The 21,728-nt window shown below is 37.1% G+C and overlaps 1 protein-coding gene across 2 annotated transcripts in view; it reads right to left on the minus strand.

The window, feature by feature from the left end:
- Window positions 1-21,728, minus strand: part of HSD17B4 (hydroxysteroid 17-beta dehydrogenase 4) — a 52,578-nt gene that overhangs the window by 25,729 nt on the left and 5,121 nt on the right. Inside the window, exons 3-16 of one of the 2 annotated variants that reach the window (XM_031601398.2) lie at window positions 19,564-19,671; window positions 19,009-19,068; window positions 17,996-18,017; window positions 17,850-17,896; window positions 17,028-17,112; window positions 14,590-14,777; window positions 12,353-12,444; window positions 11,709-11,733; window positions 10,926-11,054; window positions 5,135-5,241; window positions 3,936-4,169; window positions 3,500-3,551; window positions 3,019-3,090; window positions 1,497-1,600 (exon numbers count right to left, since the gene is read on the minus strand). In XM_031601398.2, the coding sequence (XP_031457258.2) occupies window positions 1,497-1,600; window positions 3,019-3,090; window positions 3,500-3,551; window positions 3,936-4,169; window positions 5,135-5,241; window positions 10,926-11,054; window positions 11,709-11,733; window positions 12,353-12,444; window positions 14,590-14,777; window positions 17,028-17,112; window positions 17,850-17,896; window positions 17,996-18,017; window positions 19,009-19,068; window positions 19,564-19,671 (1,325 nt within the window). Of the gene's footprint in view, window positions 1-1,496; window positions 1,601-3,018; window positions 3,091-3,499; window positions 3,552-3,935; window positions 4,170-5,134; window positions 5,242-10,925; window positions 11,055-11,708; window positions 11,734-12,352; window positions 12,445-14,589; window positions 14,778-15,293; window positions 15,455-17,027; window positions 17,113-17,849; window positions 17,897-17,995; window positions 18,018-19,008; window positions 19,069-19,563; window positions 19,672-21,728 lie in introns of those variants that run through there. The other variant, XM_031601397.2, reaches the window with a different exon arrangement.

A 21,728-nucleotide genomic window follows, 5' to 3' on the forward strand; every position in this document is an offset into this window, starting at 1 on the left:
ATTCCAAATTGACATTATAAGCTTGAGGCAGAAATGAAAGTGTGGTCATTACAGGAGAGTTGGTGCAGAATTAAAATCACACATACAAAAAAAGACTGTTATGCATCTATATGGCATAATTCCAACAGCTCAGCATCAGGCCTCCAGGCAAAGTCTCTAGAATGTCAACTTCCTTCTTGTCACTGACCTTGCTGCTCATACTAAAACAAGAGTAGCCAAAAATTATGATCTTAATGTTATGCATGACAGGTAAAGCTCCCAAAATCTATTTTTACAAATAAAAGCCACTTTACTGCTTTTTGTTCAGATCTCAGAGGCTTTCAAAAATTGCTCAGATCAAAAGTAAATTGAGAAGAAAAACTTTCAAGGTTAGCTTTTGTAAAGAAACATACATTTTTTTTTCATTCTGTTTATTGCGTGTGGTTGACGGTAAGCAAACATGAAGGCTGCTCTAAAAGTTATGCCTTCTATTTTATTATGTTGGCCCATGACATTAGAGGTGTATGTTGGTGGTACTGCAGTAGAGGTTGAACCAATATTCTGTTCCTGTTGTTCCCATGTGCCAGATGGCAGCAGAAGGGCAGTTTGATAGAATGGATAGTTGGATCAAATTTAGCTACTTCAGGTTACAGCCAGCTAGACTACCAACTTCTACAGACCCTTTTCTAAAAGATTTAATATGCATCCAATTTAGGAGCCTCCTGTCCATCTTATACATTTCATATTAATGTCAATATAAAGACATTATTTTCTAACGCCAAGTCCACAGATGACTGCAAGTTATTGTAAATACTCTCAACACTAAATGGTATCCTTAGTAATGATACAACAAAATCTTCATGTAATACTAGCCACTAATATATAACAGAATTAGATGGCTGGAGAGAAAGAGAGAGCTCCTCACAAGTTTAGAGTGGTACATAATATGAAAATACCGGTTCCCAAAAGTTCTATTTTTTGCTCTTTTGCTTAGTTACTAAAATAGCAACACAACTCAGCTCTGATTCTAAACATTTTCCAGAGAATTTCCATCCTGTATTCAATTAGGATACTTTGTATTTGTAATTTCAAATATTTTATTGTAGGAATATCTAACCAGTAGCATGCTAAGATTCACTTTGCTTTCTGATTGCAAGAACATATGCACCAACTGTCCATGTCCCCAGGAGTACCTTTTTCACAGGTTCCTACTGCCCTCATTTCGCTGGAAGGGTGGTCTAATACCAGAACAGACTTCCCAGAGAGGCAGCCAGTGCCCCATGCCTGCCAGTGTTCAAGAGGCATTTGGATAATGACTGAATAATATGCTTCAACTTCTGGTTAGCCCTGCAGTGGTCAAGCAGCTGGATGCAATCTCTGAGCTATCTTCCAACTGAGCTAGTCTATTTTGTATTACTCAAATGCTAGCATATCCTTCCTAGTTGAACTAGCAACTATTTTCTTGAGAATGACAGAATGGTTACTATTTTTTTTAATACTAATGTGCTTTAACTTACCTTGGCCTTTTCTGATGTTCGTTTTCCACCAAATCCTCCAGCTCCAACAAAAAATAAAGAGAACTGGTTATAGCACACTAGATCCTTTCCACAATAGGTATTCACTGAAAAACAAGAAAAGAGAATGGATGTATACTGCACATTTTTTTCTTATAATTGGCATCTATGGAGATTTAAATATGCCAAAGCTCACTTTAACAAGTTAAGGAAAAGACAGTGGTTACACTTTCATACTGCATTATTGTGAATCTCTTCTTGACTAGTGAAAACTGATCAGCTGTTTTGAATATTATCTTGAATTTTATCTATATGGAAGCACTAAAATTTAAAAATGAGCTATCAAAATGCTGATGACATTTAAGGTGTTAAAAATGCAGTGCTGCAATTAGTATTTATTTCAGCATTTCGCACAGCATTAGCAATTCATATAACAGGATAGTTTTGAGCTATAAAATATGAGTTATTAAAAGCGATTAAGAATCCCTAGTATATAAAGCAAGCTAGCAACTCACACAATAATGTAATACCAGTCTACATTGATTGGTGCATTAAAAGAGCTCCTGAGCAACTTTTACTTTAAGGTCACTCATTCCTGAAGCTAAACATCTCACACTGGATCATTAAAACACAGGTTCCTGTTTCCAGTTCATGCATACTCCGCTCCCTCACATTTTAGACTGAAATTTACCATATTGACAGTAATGCTCACTTTCATTTCTGGAAGGAATTTAAATGCCACCACCATTCTGCTCACAGAAAGAACTTGAGGCCAGGTTGGATGGGGCCTGGGCTGTTTGATCTGGTGAGTGACAACCCTGCCCACAGCAGGGGCTTGGAACTGGACAGGCTTTAAGGTCCCTTCCATCCTAAGCCATTCTATGATTCCAAGTTAGGCTGATAAAGTAACAAAACACAATAAGGAGGAACAGAAGGACAGAAACGCTTTTATAAAATTTTATCAGTAGACTGGGAAAAAAAAACTTAAGAGTGATTAGAGAGTCACCGATTATTAATCTGTTCCTGCAACCTAATCCCCCAAGGTATCATGGTATATCATACCTAAAGATTTCAAAATTCAGAAAACAACCACTCAGCAACTCCTAGAAATGTTCTGATACCTTAACTTAGATACAAAAGGAAGCAGAGTTTTGGTAACACATGTTCTGTTGTTGAAGGGCAGCAGAATCTAAAATGGCTGCCTTCAGACAGGACTAACTTTTATTAATAAAGAATTTTGTTCAGTTTGCACAGTGCATTATTCCCCTTGCACAAGACAGAAAGCAAACCTCAGAAATCTTTTTCCAAAAAACCAGCATTATTAATTTCAATACCTTAACTGCTTAACAGTAACATTATCTACACAGCTATCAGTAATTAGCTCATTTCTCAGCTCTCAATAACATGTAAGAAGGTTAAAATAAGATTTTATTACAGAAAGTCTGGCAGTTACTGCTACAAATAATTAAATACAGAGCCTATGAAATTTTACTACAGCTCCAAAGAAAATTATGAAATTTCTCACCATCTATAAGCAAGACTGCTCCAGAACCTTTGTCCAGTAGATCAGCAATAGTTGAAACTGATGTTAATTCACCTGTACGAGAATAAGAACATATACACATTTTTTAATCATAAGGTTTTGTTTCAAGACCTGCATGTACTGAATTTTCTTAATAATTAGCTCACTTTTTTCAGGCTAAGCATAAATAAATAAATAAATAAATAAAACAAAAATGAAGTAAAAACCAGCTTTTACTATTTCAAACATTAGGCATGAGTTTTCCGTGTATATCATAGAAACATAACTCGAGAGCTATAAAATGAAGTTTCTTATTTCCTTCAACAGTGCAACAGTTTGCCTTTTTTCTCCCCCACTTCTTGCAATAATATTAAAAAGAAGAAGAAGAAGAAATCGAAATACAGCTTCCCTCTCTCTACTTTTAACATGACTATAAGAAAAGTTGACAGGATGACAAGCAAATCAGCAACACAAAAGCACTGACCTGAGGTTGGTAATGGTTTATACAGTTCCAGGTACTGCTCACCATGCAGCATCTATGTAGAGAGAGGCAATGCTACAATAAAAATATGCTCTTTACTCCATTGCTCCTCATTCCTCCCAGTCATTAATGGCAAGGAAATCAATATTTTAGAATGTGATTAATTGTGTGGTGTTTTGTTTTATGGTTGTTTTTTTTTTTTTTTTTTATCCCCAGCTTCATGTCCAAACGAAAGTATTTTCAAAATGATATTTAAGCTTTTTTTGGTACAATCTTATGAAGATTCAGTTCACATAAGTGAAGTAAATTAGTAATTTCTTATGATGAGCAAATACAAGCCACTGAGTTTTCTAAAATAGACAGAACCTACTAGTATTACAAACGTTAATTTATAGTTACAATAAGGACAAACAAAATTAGGTACTTAGCTCTTTTATACCTTTGCAAGATCCGTATCTAGTCCCGGAATAGAAGGAACACCATCAAACATTGAAGTCTGAGCTGGAATAACTCCAAAGGTAGGTAAACAGCAGAACTCCTCACTTCCTTCAAAGAGAAATTTCAGGTGATCTGGATCCTTAGTTGACATTCCCACACCAAGAGCATATAGAATAGGCTCCAAGTGAGTATATTTATACACCTTAGTAGTCAACTCCCGGCCAACAAGACTTGTCTGAAAATCAGAAATCAGTGTAAAATAAAACTTCATAATACTTAGCAATGCACTTGCACTCTTTCTATAATTCTCATATCAAGAAAATTCCACATTGGAGTGTTTTCTCAAAAGCACAGTTCTGTGTAAAGGTGAAGTATGAGCAACAGATACTTTAACACATTATTATTTTTGTTGCAGTTCAAGCAACCCTACAATAACTATCTTACTGCAAGTAGTTTATGTTGTAACTTGCCCAGCAGCATGCAAGAGCTTTTTCTTAAAACACAGTCAATGAAATAGTTAGTACTAATAAAATTGAAAAGAGGAAAAATTAGCTATATTTTAAAAAGGAGATGAAATAAAAATGCATTGCTTAGTGCATATCCTCTGCCTCCAGCTTCCTTACAGGGAGTGGAGTGGCAGGCACCAATCTCTGCTGTCTGGTGACCATGACAGAACGTGAGAGAACAGCACAGAGCTGCATCAGAGGATTGTCTGGTTGGGTGTTAGGAAAAGCTACTACACCAGAGGCTGCTGGGCATGGAACACGCTCCCGAGGGCAGTCAATGGTCATAGCCCCCCCCACGCTGCTAGAGTTTAAGTGTTCAGACAATACGCACAGACACAGTGTTTTAATTCTGGATTATCCCATGTGGGCCAGCAGTTCTACTCAATGATCCTTGCAGGTCTCTTCCAACTTGGGATATTTGGTGATTCTTATCTGAATCATACCTACTCAAAAAGGCTTACAGAATTTACAAGCGTTTGGATTCTATATTATTCAATCTATTTAGCCTTAATTTTTCCCATCAGTGATAAGAAAAATGAAGAGTGGAGTCCACTAAAGTTTCTTATTCTGCTCCTTCACATCTTCTGTTCTGCAGACAGTAAGCTAGAATAGAAGCTCATCACTAACAAAACAAGTGTTTATGCCCAAGGTTTTCAGCTAGGTTTAAGCATGTCTGATAGACAGAGGTACTCACCGTGTCAACTGCTGAAGAGACCACTGATCTAGAATTTGTGGAATTCATAGATATACTCCCTTGTGACTCTATGTGACTTAATGCATCATTCAATACACTTATAGATTCTAGAGAAAGGAATTAAAAAAAAAAACAACACATTTGAAATCAGACATAAATGAGATACTCTGATTATAGACACAACAAACATCCAGCAAATAAGATACAGCTTCTCAATTCATTTTTAAACACAAGTACACACCTGCAAATTGACTGCAGTGCTGTTTTCTACAGATATTTATATAATAGTTGATGGTAAATGTTGTCTACACACGTAGTGGTTTTAATCTCAGAGAGCAGCTGAGCAACATGCAGCTACTTTGTTCACTCCCTTTCTCAGAAGAAAAGGAGAGCTCATGTGTTGAGATAAGAACAGGTTATGAGGTAGAGCAAAGGCTGTTTATGCAAGCAAAGTGAAACAAGAAATGTATTCATTATCTCCCATCAGCAAGCAGATATATAGCCATTTTCAGAAAAGCAGGGGTCATTGTGTGAAATGGAAAACACCATCACTTCAGACATCAGCCCTGCTCTTCCCACCCACCCACTGTTCTCCACCTCCATCTTCTATTGCTAAGTATGACATCCCTTTAGCCAGTTTAGGTCAGCTGTCCTGGTTCTGTTCCTCCCAGCTTTTCATGCACCTGCGGCCCCTCACCTGTAGGGTAGCATGAGAAGCAGAAAAGTCTCTGTGCCAGAACAGAACTAAACACTAGAATATTGGTGTGTTATCACCCGTTTTCATCACAAACCCAAACACAGTGCAATATGAGCCTCTGCAAAAATTATTTCAGAGAAGACCAGGACAACTTGCTCGATCAGGTCTGCTCTGAGTAAGCAGCTACAAGACCTGGTGTCTAAAATACCACCAACACCAAATACTTTGTTTTTAATTCCCTGAACAACAGTACTCAGAAGATATTAGGAATTATTTTTCAACTGTCTCAAAAGTAAGCACCTGAAAGTTAGTACTGTTTGTATTCTAATATTTGCCATAAACGTAACAGATCACATCTCCTGGTGGCTGATTTCTTTCCTGAATGATTACACAAACAAAAAAAAAACAAAACAACAATAAAAAAACCCTTCAGATTGAGCCTTGGCTAACGTCAAGATTACAAGAAAGATAATGCATGGAATTCAGCTCTGGTAAAGTTGTAGTATCAAGAACAACATGCTTCTCTTGATCCCTCATAACTCAGTATGGCTAACTGACATTTCTCCCACAATTACTACAATATGAAGCATATCATTCTGAATGCAATCACACAGCATGTGTGGAACAATCACGGGATCAAGCCTTGCCAGCATGGGTTCATGAAAGTCAGGTTCTGCTTGACCAACCCAGTTTCCTTCTATGATCGAGTGACCCACCTGGTGGATGAGGGAAAGGCTGTGAATATAGAGTCTGTAGTAAAGCGTTTGACTCTGCGTGTTCTCCTGGAGAAGTCCATGGCTTGGACAAGCATAGCCTTTGCTGGATAAAAAACCAGCTGGAGGTCTGGGCCCAGAGAGTGGTGGTGAATGGAGGTAAATCAGCTGGTGACCAGACACAAGGGATGTGCATCAGGAGTCAGTACTAGAGCCATCCCTGTTTAGTAGCTTTATTGATGATCTGGATGAGGGGATTGAGTGTACTCACTAGATTCACAGACACCAAGTTGGGTGGAAGTGCTGATTTGTCTAAGGGTTGGAAGGTCCAACAGAGGGATCCGTACAGGCTGGATTGACAGACTGAGGTCAATGGATGAAGTTCAGCAGGACCACGTGTCAGGTCCTGGACTTTAGTCACAATAACCTGACATATGCAGAGTGGCTGGAAAGATACATGGAAGAGAAGGATGGGAGTGTTAGTTGACAGCCAGTTGAACATATGCCAGCTGTTTCCTCAGGTGGCAAAGACGATCAATGGGATCTTGGCTTGTACCAGAAATAGTGCAGTCAGCAGGAGTAAGGAGGTAATCATCCCTCTGCACTCAGTGCTGGTGAGTGCACCTTTAATACTGTGTTCAGTTTTGGGCCTCTTACTATAAGAAAAGTATCCAGGCCCTGAAGCATGTTTGAAGGTAGTAAAGCTGGTGAAGGGTTAGGAGAAAAAGTCTTATGAAGAATGGCTGAGGGAGCTGGGATTGTTTAATCTGGGGAAGAGAAGTCTCAGAAAAGCCTTCATGGCTCTGTGGCCATGGCAACTACCTGAAAGGAATCTGTAGTGAGGTGGAAGTCAGTCACATTTTCCAGGTAGCTAGCCATATAATGAGAGGTAATGGCCTTAAGTTGCATCAGGAGATGTTCGGATTGAATATTAAGAAAAAAAATTCTTAGAAAAATTCATAAGACCTTGGAACAGGTTGCCCAATGAAACAGTGGAGTCACCATCCCTGGAGGTGTTCAGTAAATGTGTAGGTGTGGCACTGGGGAACATGGTTTAGTGGGTGGTGGTGATGTGTTGACAGTTGGAGTAGATGATCTTAGTGGTCTTATCCAATCTTAATGATTCTACAACATAGAACCTTTCCAGTCAAAAACCTCTCTATATTACTTTTGTCTTCCAGAGACTGCTAGCATGAAATTGAAGTGACTCAACATATTAATTCATTTCAGTGTTCACTGGAATTCTGTTGCCTGGTGGAACATGCTAGACTAGTACCTACAGCATGAGATTTACAGTGAAATTCTAGTAGTTGATCAGATATCAGTCCTTTCTGCGAGGTAGAGTTACACCTACACATTAGACTTCTGCAATAAGAAGTACAAAGGTTGTGATTAGGTACACTGTTATGAGCTAATAGCTGGCCAGAAATGGAAGATAACAAATGCACTGATAAGTAAGGTTCTTACACAAGTACAAACTTGACTTTTCAGTAATCTTCAGACTGTCCTGATGAGCATTCATTTTGAGACTCAAGTAAAATAGGGAAAAGGAATTGCAGATTCTATGTGTTCTAGATTAATTTTCTCTGTACTAGAGAACAGCCTTTTAAATGTGTCAGCTGGTGAGAATACTCAAGCACCTAGACAGCCTATAAGAAATTAAAAACCACATGTAAATATAAGAGCATACTACAGACCTCCAAGATGCTAGATTTAGCTAAAATGGCTCATCTTTTCACAATGGTGGTAAAAACTGGGGCAATGAGAGAAAAAAAAAATTGCCTCAGAAGAGTGGCAGAGAATACAACATACAAAATTCATCATTTTCCTAAAAAAAAAAAACAAACAAAACGCAAGTAAAACTAATTTGTGCAACACACAATACTGCACTCACTATACTGTACACACCACACAATCTGCAAGACAAATTATCTTTCACCTGTCTCACAGCAGAGTTTAATCTTTACCTCTTCACAACAGAAAGAAACTGACCAGCACTAGCAGAAAGAGCCAATGCACTAATGTGCAACTGTTATCTACTACAGGGGACCACACCTTCAGAAGTTTCTGTATCATATCTAATACAGGTTTCTGCTTACGCACAGGAGTCCCAGACCTCTAAGGGCCAGCTACAAATGAGTCTGATCAATAATTTTCTAGCACAAGCTAAGCCAAGCCACGTTATTTTGCAGCTATTTCTGCCTAAGAGCGTTACACAAAGCTGGTTACAGTGGACTGTCTGACATAAAGGAAAGTGGAAAGTCATTGTAACTTAATTCTATGCCCCAACTCCATGGACTGTGCTTATTTTCTTGAATGACTTGTGACCTTGCTCTGAATTGGTAAAAAAAGCTATAAATATGACTTCAGTTTAATCATTAATGATGTAGGATCATCCTACAAGTCAGGAAAAAGCTCTGACATGTTCACTGCTGCCTCAGATGCAGTGATATTTTCATTTTGGGTTATATATATAGTCACAATTCAATATTGGTAAAGAGAATGTGGAAGAATCAGAAAACTGATTCTTCCATTTCTTTGTCTTCCCAACAGTTAAATTCTCATGCAGCTTGTTAAAGGAAAAAATAAAAAATAAAAATATACCTGTTTCTCAGGTATATTACCTGCATTAAAAAGGCATCCTGCAGTGATTATGCAAGTAATCGGTATCTTTTGCTAGTTAACAGGACAATACCTGTAACTGAGTGGGAATGCAGAGGAACTGTGAGAGCTTCTCCAGGTACATTAAGGACAAAACCTTTAAAGCTTAGCGAAGTCTATAGAGATCTATAGTCTATAGAGATCACAGGCACTTGAGGCATCAAAAGCAAGGTGAAATGACAGGCATAGTCACTCACACCAACTGTTTCACCTTTAAAGGGTAAGGAGAGGAGTTGGTGCCAAAGACTACACTGCACAATCAGTTACTATGATAACTCAGAAACTTCAAAACCTATTGAAGCAGCCATCAACTGTCAAATCAAGTGACAATTAACCATTTCCTATACTTTAAAGTAGCACAAGCCCTATGAAAATAATGTTCTCTTACATACAAATTTTTTTTGCTTGATACATTTTATATACCAAGAGAAAAAGTTAAGCCAAGAAACTGAAATGGTGCATAAAGTAAAAAAAAAAAAAATAGAATTCAATCTTTTTTCTTAAATTGGTTTTAAGAAAAATGCTTCTCAACTTTTTTTGGCTTGAAAATAATAAAATTAATGAAGTACATCGGGCAAGTTGGAGAACAGATCAGTGCTTTACAGCTGAAATGACATTTTCAAGAGCACCATTCCATAGCAGGAGAGCTAACATTTATAAACCTCACATACACTTGGAAATGGGATATCTGCAGTGGGGTAACAGTGAAAACAGTACAGTGACAGAGAACCACTGTATGACTTATATTCCTCCACCAATACATGAGGGAAATGACAAATTCTGTCGTTCTAGTTTTGTTGCACATCCCTATAGTTTGTTAAAACCTCTAGCAGACTTCAAAACCAACAGTTTAAACATCTACTGAGCTTTCCAGCAATTTACGTATCTCCAACATTTAACAGACATTGTACAGAGGATGCCCTTTTCCCTTCTCTCCAAAACATGTGCACAGTGGCATTTCCTAATTTAACAAATACTCAGTTCTTGGCCTAAATAAACACAGGCATAATAATTAAGCAGTCACAATTTAACTCATATTAGCAAAAGATAAAGGTAACATCTTGAGAATAAAAAATAAACCATCCAAATCAAATTTACACAGACAGATAAGACAACAAAGACACAATTTGAAATTTGAAAGCAAAGCAAGTATGGTAATGAAAAAGATCAATCATTTTCGGATAAAACAGAGACAACAGCAGGAAGGAAAATGAGGAAGATAGCAGAAAGGACACTAAGCATTGGAAGACACTGGTAAAGGGGCTGACGCTGTTCAGGAACTGGAGTCAATGTGACAAACTTCTTCACTGTTTATACCACCGCTTATACCAACCAGACAGCTTTTTGGTATGGAAAAGTCTACCAGAAGCAAAGATTCCAGAACTGAAAAGAATGTGTGACTGTTTCATTATACTGCTTACTACCTGTATTTGTGTCCAATCAAATAATACATTACCTTTAATCTGACTGTAATACATAAAATGGCAGTAAACATCACATACATAGAAAACTGTCTCAATTATACAAACAAGAACACAAAAGCCTCCTTTAAAAGATCTTACTACACTGAAACAGTAAGTGGTTAATATTACACATTTACAAGAGAATTAATCAGTTTTGTAGTGTATTTGAAGTCTTAGTAGATGCATGTAAAAAAAAAAAAGTATTCAATTCAAGGCCTGCTTGCTTTACCTATCGAGATTATCAGAATTTCCTTTACCTTGGATACTTCTTGGTTTGCTGGCATTATTGAAGTCGCAGACCTTCTCCCACTTATCTCTCACTGCCTCAGGAGTCATTGGCTGATCCTTTACTCTAACAATAGCACCCAAGGATCTCTCCCAGCGCACTAATTAGAAGAATGGTAATGGGAGACATTGATAAGAGAGCCAAAGCTGGTTGTCATGGTACAAAGCAAAAAACCATTTAGTTTCTTTGAAGTATTCTTCCTCTAGACTACTACTTTCAAGAGAGGACACTTTAGTCTAACTTTACAGTATAACTTAAACCTGGAATAAAAAGACTCACCGGTTTTCATTAATATTTAGAAATGTAATAGCAGTGATCTTAAATTTTATTAAAGCCAACAATGGGCTGCAGAAGTCACCTGCTATATGTGAAAAATGTTAATACCAATAGCCAATAACAGTCCCTGCAGCCATATTTTAATACTCCAATTTGAGATAAAATATTAATGGCTAATGCGAAATCATTTCTGGAAAGATACAGATTCATTGGATCACAAATAACCAAGAGTTATATGTTATTTAGGTAGATATCTAATTATCACTAATCAGCTCAATGTATTTCAGAACACTTTCTTAAATTACCATGTATTCTCCCATGTATCATGTAATTTTTAACTTCTACTTAAAATAAGCAATTCCCTCAGAATGCTAATAAAAAATAAAATCGTTTAAAGCAGGACTTACTGCAAAAGTTTGTACACATGTGTTGCCAAATCAAAACTTTTCATTACAATCTTGCAACAGAAAGTACTTACATTTCCCAATCCATCCTGCTCCCACCTGCAAAAAGAAAAAATAACAACAAAAAAAAAATCATCAGCTTATCACATCACTACAAATTTTCCATAATATAAGGAAACAGAATTATTCCTCAGAACAAACCGAACATAATAAAAATTTCTAAACTACCATTAATTGCATCTAACAGTTTAAACAATGGAATGTAAGCAACATAAAGTTTAAAGAGTAAGAAAACAGTTTCCATTCAGTTTAAGAGCTAGCGGTTTGATGACAGTACTTACAATGCAACCCATAACTAATTCATCCTTCCTGCCAATTCACTTGTATGTTTGTATGATTCATAAACATACAAACTTTGTTGTGAAGTGGCTGCTTTACAATCTTTTTAAACATACAAGGTTACAATAAGAATTTCAGCAAGCAATCAGGAATAATGTGGGCACTCTCCAGAATTTGACAAGGTTGCTATTGACATACATATCATAAACAGCACAACTTATTGTTCTGTCAGTGTTCAGCATGTATCATCTTACTTGACAATTCAGTTTCAGCAATGAGGTTATGACTGCACAAGCAAAAGACTAACTTTCAGCCAGCAAGATGGTAGGTAGGAGGAATGAGGAGTCAAAAAAGTAAAAAAAGGAAAATGAAAAATTACCTCAAAGAGACTGCCATTCTCCATACAGGTCTCATGGCAAAGCCAAAGAACTAAGGGAGCAACATACTCTGGTTTGAATGCATCAATGAGATCTAGAACAAATTGGAGAAAGGGAAATCATAAAACAGAAATACTGTATGATTTCACCAAATTATCCTTACTTAACACCTTCTGATGATGAACAGCAGAGACAAAGAAAATTTAATCAAGAGTATTCTGCCATAAGAGGAAAGGACAAACAAAACTAAACACTTGAAGATTCACTGTAAAATCATTCAACAAAAACAACAGAGTGTATGCCTCCAAACCAAACCATGGTGGTTTGGATAAAGGACCATCTAAATGCTAGGAGCACTAACCCCCAGACTGCAAAGATAGAAACCTTCCTAAATTTCCAGTTGACTAGCAATCTGAAACAAGGACAAGTCACCTAGACATAAACCTGACAGAAATGTACCCAAGGAATTTCCCTTCCAATTTCTTATTGATTTATAACTTACTGATAGTGAGAACACTTGCGGCTGCTATTTGAGAAACATTCTATTTCAAAATGCCAGTATCTTCCAATGAGATATTGGGAATTACCAATCATACTAATTTTACATATCAACAAATATATATATATATATTTTAATTTATATGGTTATCTGGCACAAAAAAAAAAAAAAAAAAAACAATCTGAAAATAGAGAAATTACCTAAGACCAAAACTGGTTGTCCAGACAGCTCTAATCACATTCTACCCACTTCCTGAAAATGAGGAGTTGGAAATGTCTGGCATTACCTACACTTCTTTAACAACATGATGAAGTAATACAAGTTCAGTTTCATAAGTTCCATATAGGAAACAGGAAACACAACTGCATTTAGTATGGAAGTTTCTAAATATATCTCACAAGCTGTAGTTTTTCTGAAATATGGTACACCACAACACAAAATCACAAAAGTTAGCACTAGAATGCCATCACTAATGTTATTGGTCCACAATTAAATAAATTAAGATAGTTTGTTGAGACTTAAAAAACAAAACAAAACTACATTTACAGTCCCAGCATTAACAAAATTGAATGGACCAAACGAAACATTGACAACTGTTGTTACACTACAATATAACTGCTTGCAGACATCTAAGGATAGCCAACAAGAAAGTATTAAGATTACAAGCTTAATTTTACAGGACATATGAAAATATTTTAAAGGGAGACAGCCAGGTATGGAATTAATGCTCAGAGCTTTAGTATCTTACAGGGAGACCTAATGACCTCACTCTACTTAAAATGACTGAGAAAGAAGATTAGGAACTGGATTTATTACTCTGTGTAAAAATTTTCAGGAGATTTAACACCTTAGTAGGTGCATTTGGAGCCTACTGAGACATCAGATTTTCTGATCACTTGTACTACTTAGACCTAAGGCAGGATACTTTGCACAGAACTTAACCAGTGAAATAAAATTATGTATTCAATATATGCAAAATACATACAACATACAATACAATATATACATATGTACAAACTCTTTGTTATCTTATGTTTGAAAAAATGTAATCATTTTGCTGGCTGTGAACTGTCTACAATGAGGTAAAAAAAACAGGAGAATGAAATAAGCTGACAAGAGGACATTCTGGGAACTTTACAGAGAGGTTTTTTTTCATCAAATTCTTTTGCTTCTCCAGTCATTTCCAAAGTACATAGACAGTCTGTTTATACTAAATTTATATTTTGCACACAGCTATCTCCCACAGCTTGCTCTATTAGTGACTTCTAAATTGCAGTGTTTTGTTAAAACCTGTTCAAACATTCAAAGTTGCGCAGTACAGAAAAATGTATTAGGTAACTCAGTTATTATCACTAATGCTGATCAAGAAACAAAGGGGTATACACATGATATGTTGTGCAAAAAATGATATCTGTAAATCACAGAACTGGAAGTGCATATGCACACGTGTGACCCTACAACTAATAAAATAAACAAGTGTTTCCATATTTAAGAAAGTCCTGGAAGGGAATATAACTACAAAGCCTTGAAACACGGAATTATTTTTGTGAATTATGAAAGTTACTTCATATCTTGGTGCAAAAAACCAAAGATTCCTTATAACAAAGTAGGCTGACTATTCAAAGACAAGAAAAAAATTAGCAATTTCTAAAGCGCAAGGGATTTGATTTTTCTAGTAAGAATGTTAGTTGTGCTTCAATCCACCAAAAAATGAAAACTCATACACATTAAATAATTCACCTTGTGGCATGACAGTCTGGGTCAATCTGGATCCAGCAGTGGGTGCAATGGTGTTGCAGTGGATGTTATACTTTCGGCCTTCAATTGCAATTGTGTTTGACAGACCCAAAAGGCCAAGTTTTGCAGCACTGTAGTTGGCCTGACCAAAGTTTCCATATATTCCAGCAGCTGAAGAAGTCATAATTATTCTTAGGGGAAAAGAAAAAGAAATTACATTATTTCATGTTATTTAATTATTAACAGCAAAATGAAAGTATGGAAATAAGAATCAAAACTTTTTTTTTTTTTGCAAAAAATAGGTGCCTTTTCAATGTTTGACTGATAGATAACATTGGACAAATCTTGAGTTATCAAAGCAGCAAACAACTAATAAAGTTATGAACTTTTTGAGTTATATTATGAAACTATAATATATGCTCTCTTACAATAGATTATGATGTAGAAAGAGGTATTTTCTTCTCTGATCTAGCTGTATTTCAAATTATGATATCAATAACAATTGGCTTTAGTGATCAGGACAAAACATTTCATTGAAAATGACTTCACTTTAATATACTTGGTAACACATGAAGAAATATTATTACAGAATTCACAGAAAATTTCAAAGAATCTTAATGTCTATTAACTACATAAAAGAGGAAGATGACAAGGTCTTGTATTTTGCAGTCCCTTAACATTACTGTAGAGATGACCAAACTGCTCACTAGACACATCTAAAACAGCTGCAGTTGATGCAAGGATTGCCCCACTTGTAGTGGCTCTTATTTTATTATGTTGGCCCATGAGGTCAGAGGTGGATGTTGGTGACACAGAAGTAGAGGCTGAAACTTCCCACTAGTATTCCATTACATGTTGTTGCCACGCAACAGATGGCAGCAGAGGAACACTCTGACACAATGGCATCTGACATGGAAGTGCATATGAAGCAAAAGTGTGTCACTTATTTCCTCCCCGTGGAAAAAAATGGCAACCACTGACATTCTCTGAATGTTTATGCACACCAGCAGTGTCTGTCACTAAAGTGAGGTGGTGGGTGGTGCTTTTCAGCAGTGGTGACAGCAGTCTTCTGCTGGTACAGGTTTTTATGAGCACTGCATGCAGACTTGTTCATTGCTGGCAAAAATGCTCAGCTAACAGTGGTGACTACATTGAAAAATAATGTTTTGTAGCTAGGAATATGCCTTATCAAGTAGAGTTACTGCGCTCCTTGTTTCTGTTGTCATTTCCACAGAAATAAATAGGAGGCCCTACTTTCAGAGTGACGTACATAGCTATTTTGAGGAAACATAATTTTCTCAAAAAACATACCTTCTCAAAAACAATGCAGAAAGTATCTTCATCCTCGCCTTTAAAAGAAGGCTTATCAGAATCAGTTCTACATTACTGTAAACATGCTGCGTATCTGAGATCAAGTCATTTGCCTCACTGGCAACAACCCATTGTTTTTAATCTAAATAGAGATTACAAATATTAACTTTGCAAGTATCAGCTCAGTATTGTCAAAATGAAAAAAAGCCACAAAATCTATACAAAATAGGCATTTTGAAGATGGCACAAGAAAGGCTAAGACTGGCTAAGTGTCCAGGGAGGTCAAGGGCAACAAGTGGACAGTGGGACTGGATGATCTTACGTGATTCTAAGAAAGCCTTCTTTATGTATATTAATAGTAAAAGAAAGACTTTTAGGAATGAGAAAAGGGAAAATGCAGGCCCGCTGCTGAATGAAGTGGGTGCTCTAGTCACTGAACACACCGAGAAGGTGAAGTTACTGAATGCCTTCTTTGCTTCAGCCTTTACTGCTGAGAATCTCAGACCCTGGAAGAGAGAGAGTCTGGAAAAAGGGAGAAGTCCCTTTCATCAAAAAGGATCTGGTCAGAGATTGTCTAGGCAAATTCGATGCACACAAATCCATGGGCTCCAACAGGTGCACCTGTAAGTGCTGACAGAGCTGGCAAAAGTGATTTCCAAAACATTCTCTGTCACCTTTGAAAAGTCACAGAGAATGGGATAAGTGCCTGAAGACTGGAGGAAAGCCAATGCCACTCCAGCCTTTAGAAAGACCAAGAAGGAGGAAGTAGGAAACTACAGGCCAGGCAGCCCTATCTCCATCCTTGGGAAGCTGACAGAACTGATTATTCTGGATGTCACCTCCAAGCAAGAAGAACCTCTCAGAATTGCAGTAACATGCAACTAATACACATTTCTAATGTCCTAATGAAATGAAACATTTGAATAACCCTACAGCTCTAGTCTGGGATATCTTCACCTATATGGATAGAAGCTGTAAGCATAGCAGTGAAGGGAGAAGAAAGGAAAGCACTTTCCTACTGGAACAGATTTTGTGTCATCTCAGTGACAGAAATCCTTCACTTTCAAGGCATGCATCAGTCCACGACTTCCTAGTGAAAAAAAAAAAGTATCTGACACACAAAATCTTACCTGCCAAATTTCTGATTTTTCATATGATTCCATGCAGCTCGAGTGACCAGGAATGATCCCCTCAAATGAATTCTATGAATAATATCTAGGAACAAATCAATGACCATGTAATAAACCTATAATTTTATCTGCATATTTGAAATACATAATTTGTTTTTTCCTTCATAACAAAACAGCACTCTCTTCTCAAATGGTGTGTAGTATAATCTGAGCATATGTTGACCATGCTTTCCTCCTCTTGAATGGTAATCTCTTGTACAGAATTCGTAGGCATTCAAAGTTCCTGCTCTTGAACAAGCTCTACAGAAGCTAGGACATTTTTAAAGAACTCTGCTCAATGTTTTATCACCACCTATCACCTCACTGGAGGTTTCTCTTGACCTTCTGTACTTTGGTACTTCAGTTTTCTTCCTTCTGTCATTAGTTGTGGATGTTCTAAGCCTGTTTAGCATTCAGTCATCACTACTGGCACTAGGAATGTATTCCAGCCACAAAAACTACTGGTTTTGTTTGGTTGGTTGGTTGGTTTGGCTTGGTTTTTTTACACATCTCTTTTTCATTTTTCACTCAGAGTGGCAGCTAGAGCCCTTCCTTCCTTTTTAAAATTCATCAACCTACCATGCCTCCTAAATCAGGTTTACAAGCCAAACACAAGGCAGTTGAACACAAGTAACTTACCACTACACTTTCAAGGCAAATGTAACTGTTTGATCTCGCACACATAGACAGACTTTCCCCTCCTCTTTTCCTTCTTGTCTAAGTGGGGAGGGTGTACCTTCCATCTTCAACACGTAAAGTACATCTCAAAGTTTATCAACTCACCCCAGTCTTCATCACTTATCCGAACAAATGAACGGTCTCTTAGAATTCTAGAAAATATCATTAGGAGAACAAAAATGAAAAATGAAACTGTATATACAGAAGTGACGTGCCACAATCATACAGACAGTAACTTCAGGTTCACTTACCCAGCATTGTTTATAACAATATCTGCAAAAGAGAAAATATAACTAAATGAGTGCACTGACAAAATATAACTTTACTTTTATCATTTTCCAATTCCAAAACAAAACAAAACCCAAGCAACCAGAAAAGTTAAAAACTTCTATGTTCTATTCTATAGCACACTCTTCTAGTTAAGAAAATAATTAAGAAAATACTTGAGTACTGGCAATCTCAGCATAACAACAAAACAGAGCTTTAGAAAAGAAAAGCTGAGAAATGCTGGCTAACTGGGGATTTCCTACAGGATGCAGTCATCCTGCTCAGTTTTACAGCTTTATATTCCACAGTGCTCCAGATATCACAGTTTGTAACACCATCTTTGTCACAGTAATCTCAAATGAAAGCTAGAAGCACCACAGCATTGCAGAGCCACTTCGACAACTAGGATCAAAACCAACTTTTGATCAAGTATTTAATTTCACTCTTCTTGGCTTTGATCATACATAACTTTTAGCCATTTAAGAATGGGCTAATATTACATAAACATCACAAGTAAGCAGTGGCAATCACATGCAAAACAGGATTTTTACTTGCTAGACAAAATACTTCAATACCTTTTTTTAAAATTTCTCTTGGAGTATTTTGATCTTCATATAGGCAAAGGAGCTTCCAGTAAATGACAGAGCCTCTCTGATTCTTCAGCTCAGCTATTTATTCAGCGTTATGCAGTTAGTTATAATAATTGACAGGCAATGTACTTTGAGACAGAAACTATTAACCATTACGTAAGTACAAAAATTCTGCAGGGTAGGAAAACACGAATCCTACACTGAGCCTTAAAATTGTGCTAAAGAGTATCAAATACTGAGAAAAGATATCCATTTAGATTCAAAGCAGCAAGTCTTAACAGTCTAAGAAGATCAAAAGCTTTTGAATTCTTCTAATGTCAAGCTGTACCTCATACATTGTTTAACTGCAGTGTTTATAATGGTTCTGCACTCACAAACAAGTTAGGACAAGAATTATGCAACTGTACCTATCCTCCCAAAAGCCTCAAGTGCTGACTTCACAAGCTTTTCACCATCTTCCACTGAATCTGTAAGAAAAAAGTAAATTTAAGTAAGTGAGCTAGATGCATTGCACTTCCAGAATATTAATTCCACAGATCTCAGAAGATAAATTGCATAAAACCCCAATATAAAATAAATCTAGTCATCACTTGCATGTGGCCTAAAGCATACTCTGCTCAGTAAGTCTTAATGATGCAATCTTTGGCATTGCAAGATAAACAAGCCAGACAAGTAAGAACTGTCCATACCCACTCTGCCTCTGACAACTGCAGGTAATTAAGTTTTCAGTGATCCAATGTTGAGACAGCATGTCAAAAAAAGGTATTGCTAAAAAAATATTAATTAGAAAAATGTTTATGCATTTGCTTTTAACACCTCTGCCACCTTGCTCCAGCTTACAGTCCATCTGTTTCATTCATATGGTATTGGCAAGCTTAAAGCAGTCTTTTATTAAAGGTGTGAACCTTTCTTTTAAGATGTCTACTGATAGATTACTGAGCTAGTCTAGAAAAGCAACATACCATAATTGGGGATTGCTTTCCCGCCATTTGCTCTAATTTCACTGACAACTTTGTCAGCAGCAGAGGAGCTCTTGCCATGTCCCTTGAAGTCACCTCCAAGATCATTCACTGTGTAAAAAGGAAATATTTATTTTTGATTGTTAGTACTCAAAATTTCTGGTCACTGCTTATCTCATTAACACAGTTGAAGTTCTAAGCAGTGTTAATAGAATCTGCTGCTCTGGATCCTACAGAGAATTTCAAATTATTAAAGAAGAAGAGTAGGTCACATTACTGGCTCACAGGGAAGAAAAAAAAAAAGTAGTATAATATACACAATCTTTTTAAAATAACACATGAAACAGCTTTTCTTTTTCTTTCCACCACACACACACAGCTTACTTGCTTTGCCCAGGCTACCCCTCTGTGTTGCTGTAGTTCAAAAACAAAGACTGGGATAGTACACCTATTACAGGCAGTTAATTCGGGTCTGTTGTCAAATTGCCACAGCTACTGGATGAACTGTAAACAAGACTGGGAAGACTGTGTGCCTGTTTAACACAGTAGGTGAAGCGTTACTAGCAATCTTCATTATAGAACGGTGAAAGAGTCTGAACAAAAGGAGAAGAGCCTGCTCCGGGCTTCAGATCCTGGTTCTGCAGGGACAGGAAGGCCATCTGACACAGCTAGCTGCTCCGTACAAAAGGGTACATATCATTAATGGTAGCCGTGCTGTACCAGTTTGTTGCATTTGCATGTCTCAGAGCTTCACAAAATCCATGCATGCTAGATTCGGTCAAAAAACTTTAAAAAAATCACTCTTGCAACAGGTTTGATAAGAAATTGTAAGACAAACAGAACTGACTACGGATTAATATGCAACATCAGTCTTTGGTTGTGGTGAACTTCAGCTCTTGTCTTGCACTTTTGCAAAGCCCTCAAGCAGCCAGCTGTAGTGAAATTTGCTTTTTGCTGGTCTCGATGCTCAACAACAACTGTAAACGTGCCATATATTCACAAAATAAAATAATTTTTCACTGTTCCTCTTTCCCCTCCTTTTTATATTCTACATTTGAAGAGGAACATAGATTGCAGGGCATGTAACAAAATCATTCTCCATTACACAAGCCAAAAAGGCCTCATCTGGAATCCTGTATTAAATTTTGTGCGCAACACTTCAGAGAGAGATGGAAACACTGGAGAAAATCCAAATGTGTGAAAAAGAATGCCAAATCCTAGAAGAAATGAGTCACGGAAGGAGTCAAAGAAAGAAAAATGCACAGCCCGAAGCAGGAAGAATGAATACAGAATGTGCTGATATGCTCAAGTACGTTACAAAACTGATGAAAAAGAGGAAGGAAGCAAAATCTCTAAATTAAATAGATCAATATCTAATATTTGGAACTTGCAGCCAGCAGAACTCAGATGAGGGAAGGAAGATTTAGGTTGGATGTCTGGGGGAAGTTCTTTACAAAGAGAGTGGTGAGGTCCTGGAACAGGCTGCCCAGAGAGGTTGTGGATGCCCCGTCCCTGGAGGTGTTCAAGACCAGGTTGGATGAGGCCCTGGGCAGCCTGGGCTGGTATGAAATGTGAAGGTTAGTGGCCCTGCATGTGGCAGGGGAGTTGGAGCTTTGTGATCCTTGAGGTCCCTCTCAGCCCAAGCCATTCTGTGATTCTGCAGTTCTGTAAGGCATTAAGGAAGTCATCTCTAAGTGTAGCATTAGAATAGGCAAGGTAGGCAGACCATTTAGTCCTCAACATCAAAGGTCTTTAATTTGACATTAAAGAAAAATCAGTGAGGGTCAGGAGCCACGTCTTATGGATAGATTTTGTGCTAAATGTTTATACACAGATGTTCAGTTAGTCTCTGACTAACTAGTTGCACTGCAACTCTCCTTCACTTCAAAAATAAATTTCTGAGAACAGCTTAATTAATCACTTTGGGAAATTTGCCAAGTCAGGGAAGTACCTGGGGCTGAGTGCAGGCAAAAACACAACTGAAGTCATAATGAGTACACAAGAAAGAAGAGAGCTATTCTGGGCTTTGAAAATGATAAAATAGTAATAGAGGAAATAAAAGAACACAAACAACTTTACCTAAACTCAAGCTTAACATCTTGTAATTTTCAATTACAAAAATCCATTACAAAAGCCAGACACTGCAGAAGTTGTGACAGAGTATGGTT

The sequence above is a fragment of the Phasianus colchicus genome, chromosome Z, assembly GCF_987193195.1.
Source record: "Phasianus colchicus chromosome Z, bPhaCol1.hap1.1, whole genome shotgun sequence".
In the NCBI taxonomy this organism is placed as follows: domain Eukaryota; kingdom Metazoa; phylum Chordata; class Aves; order Galliformes; family Phasianidae; genus Phasianus; species Phasianus colchicus.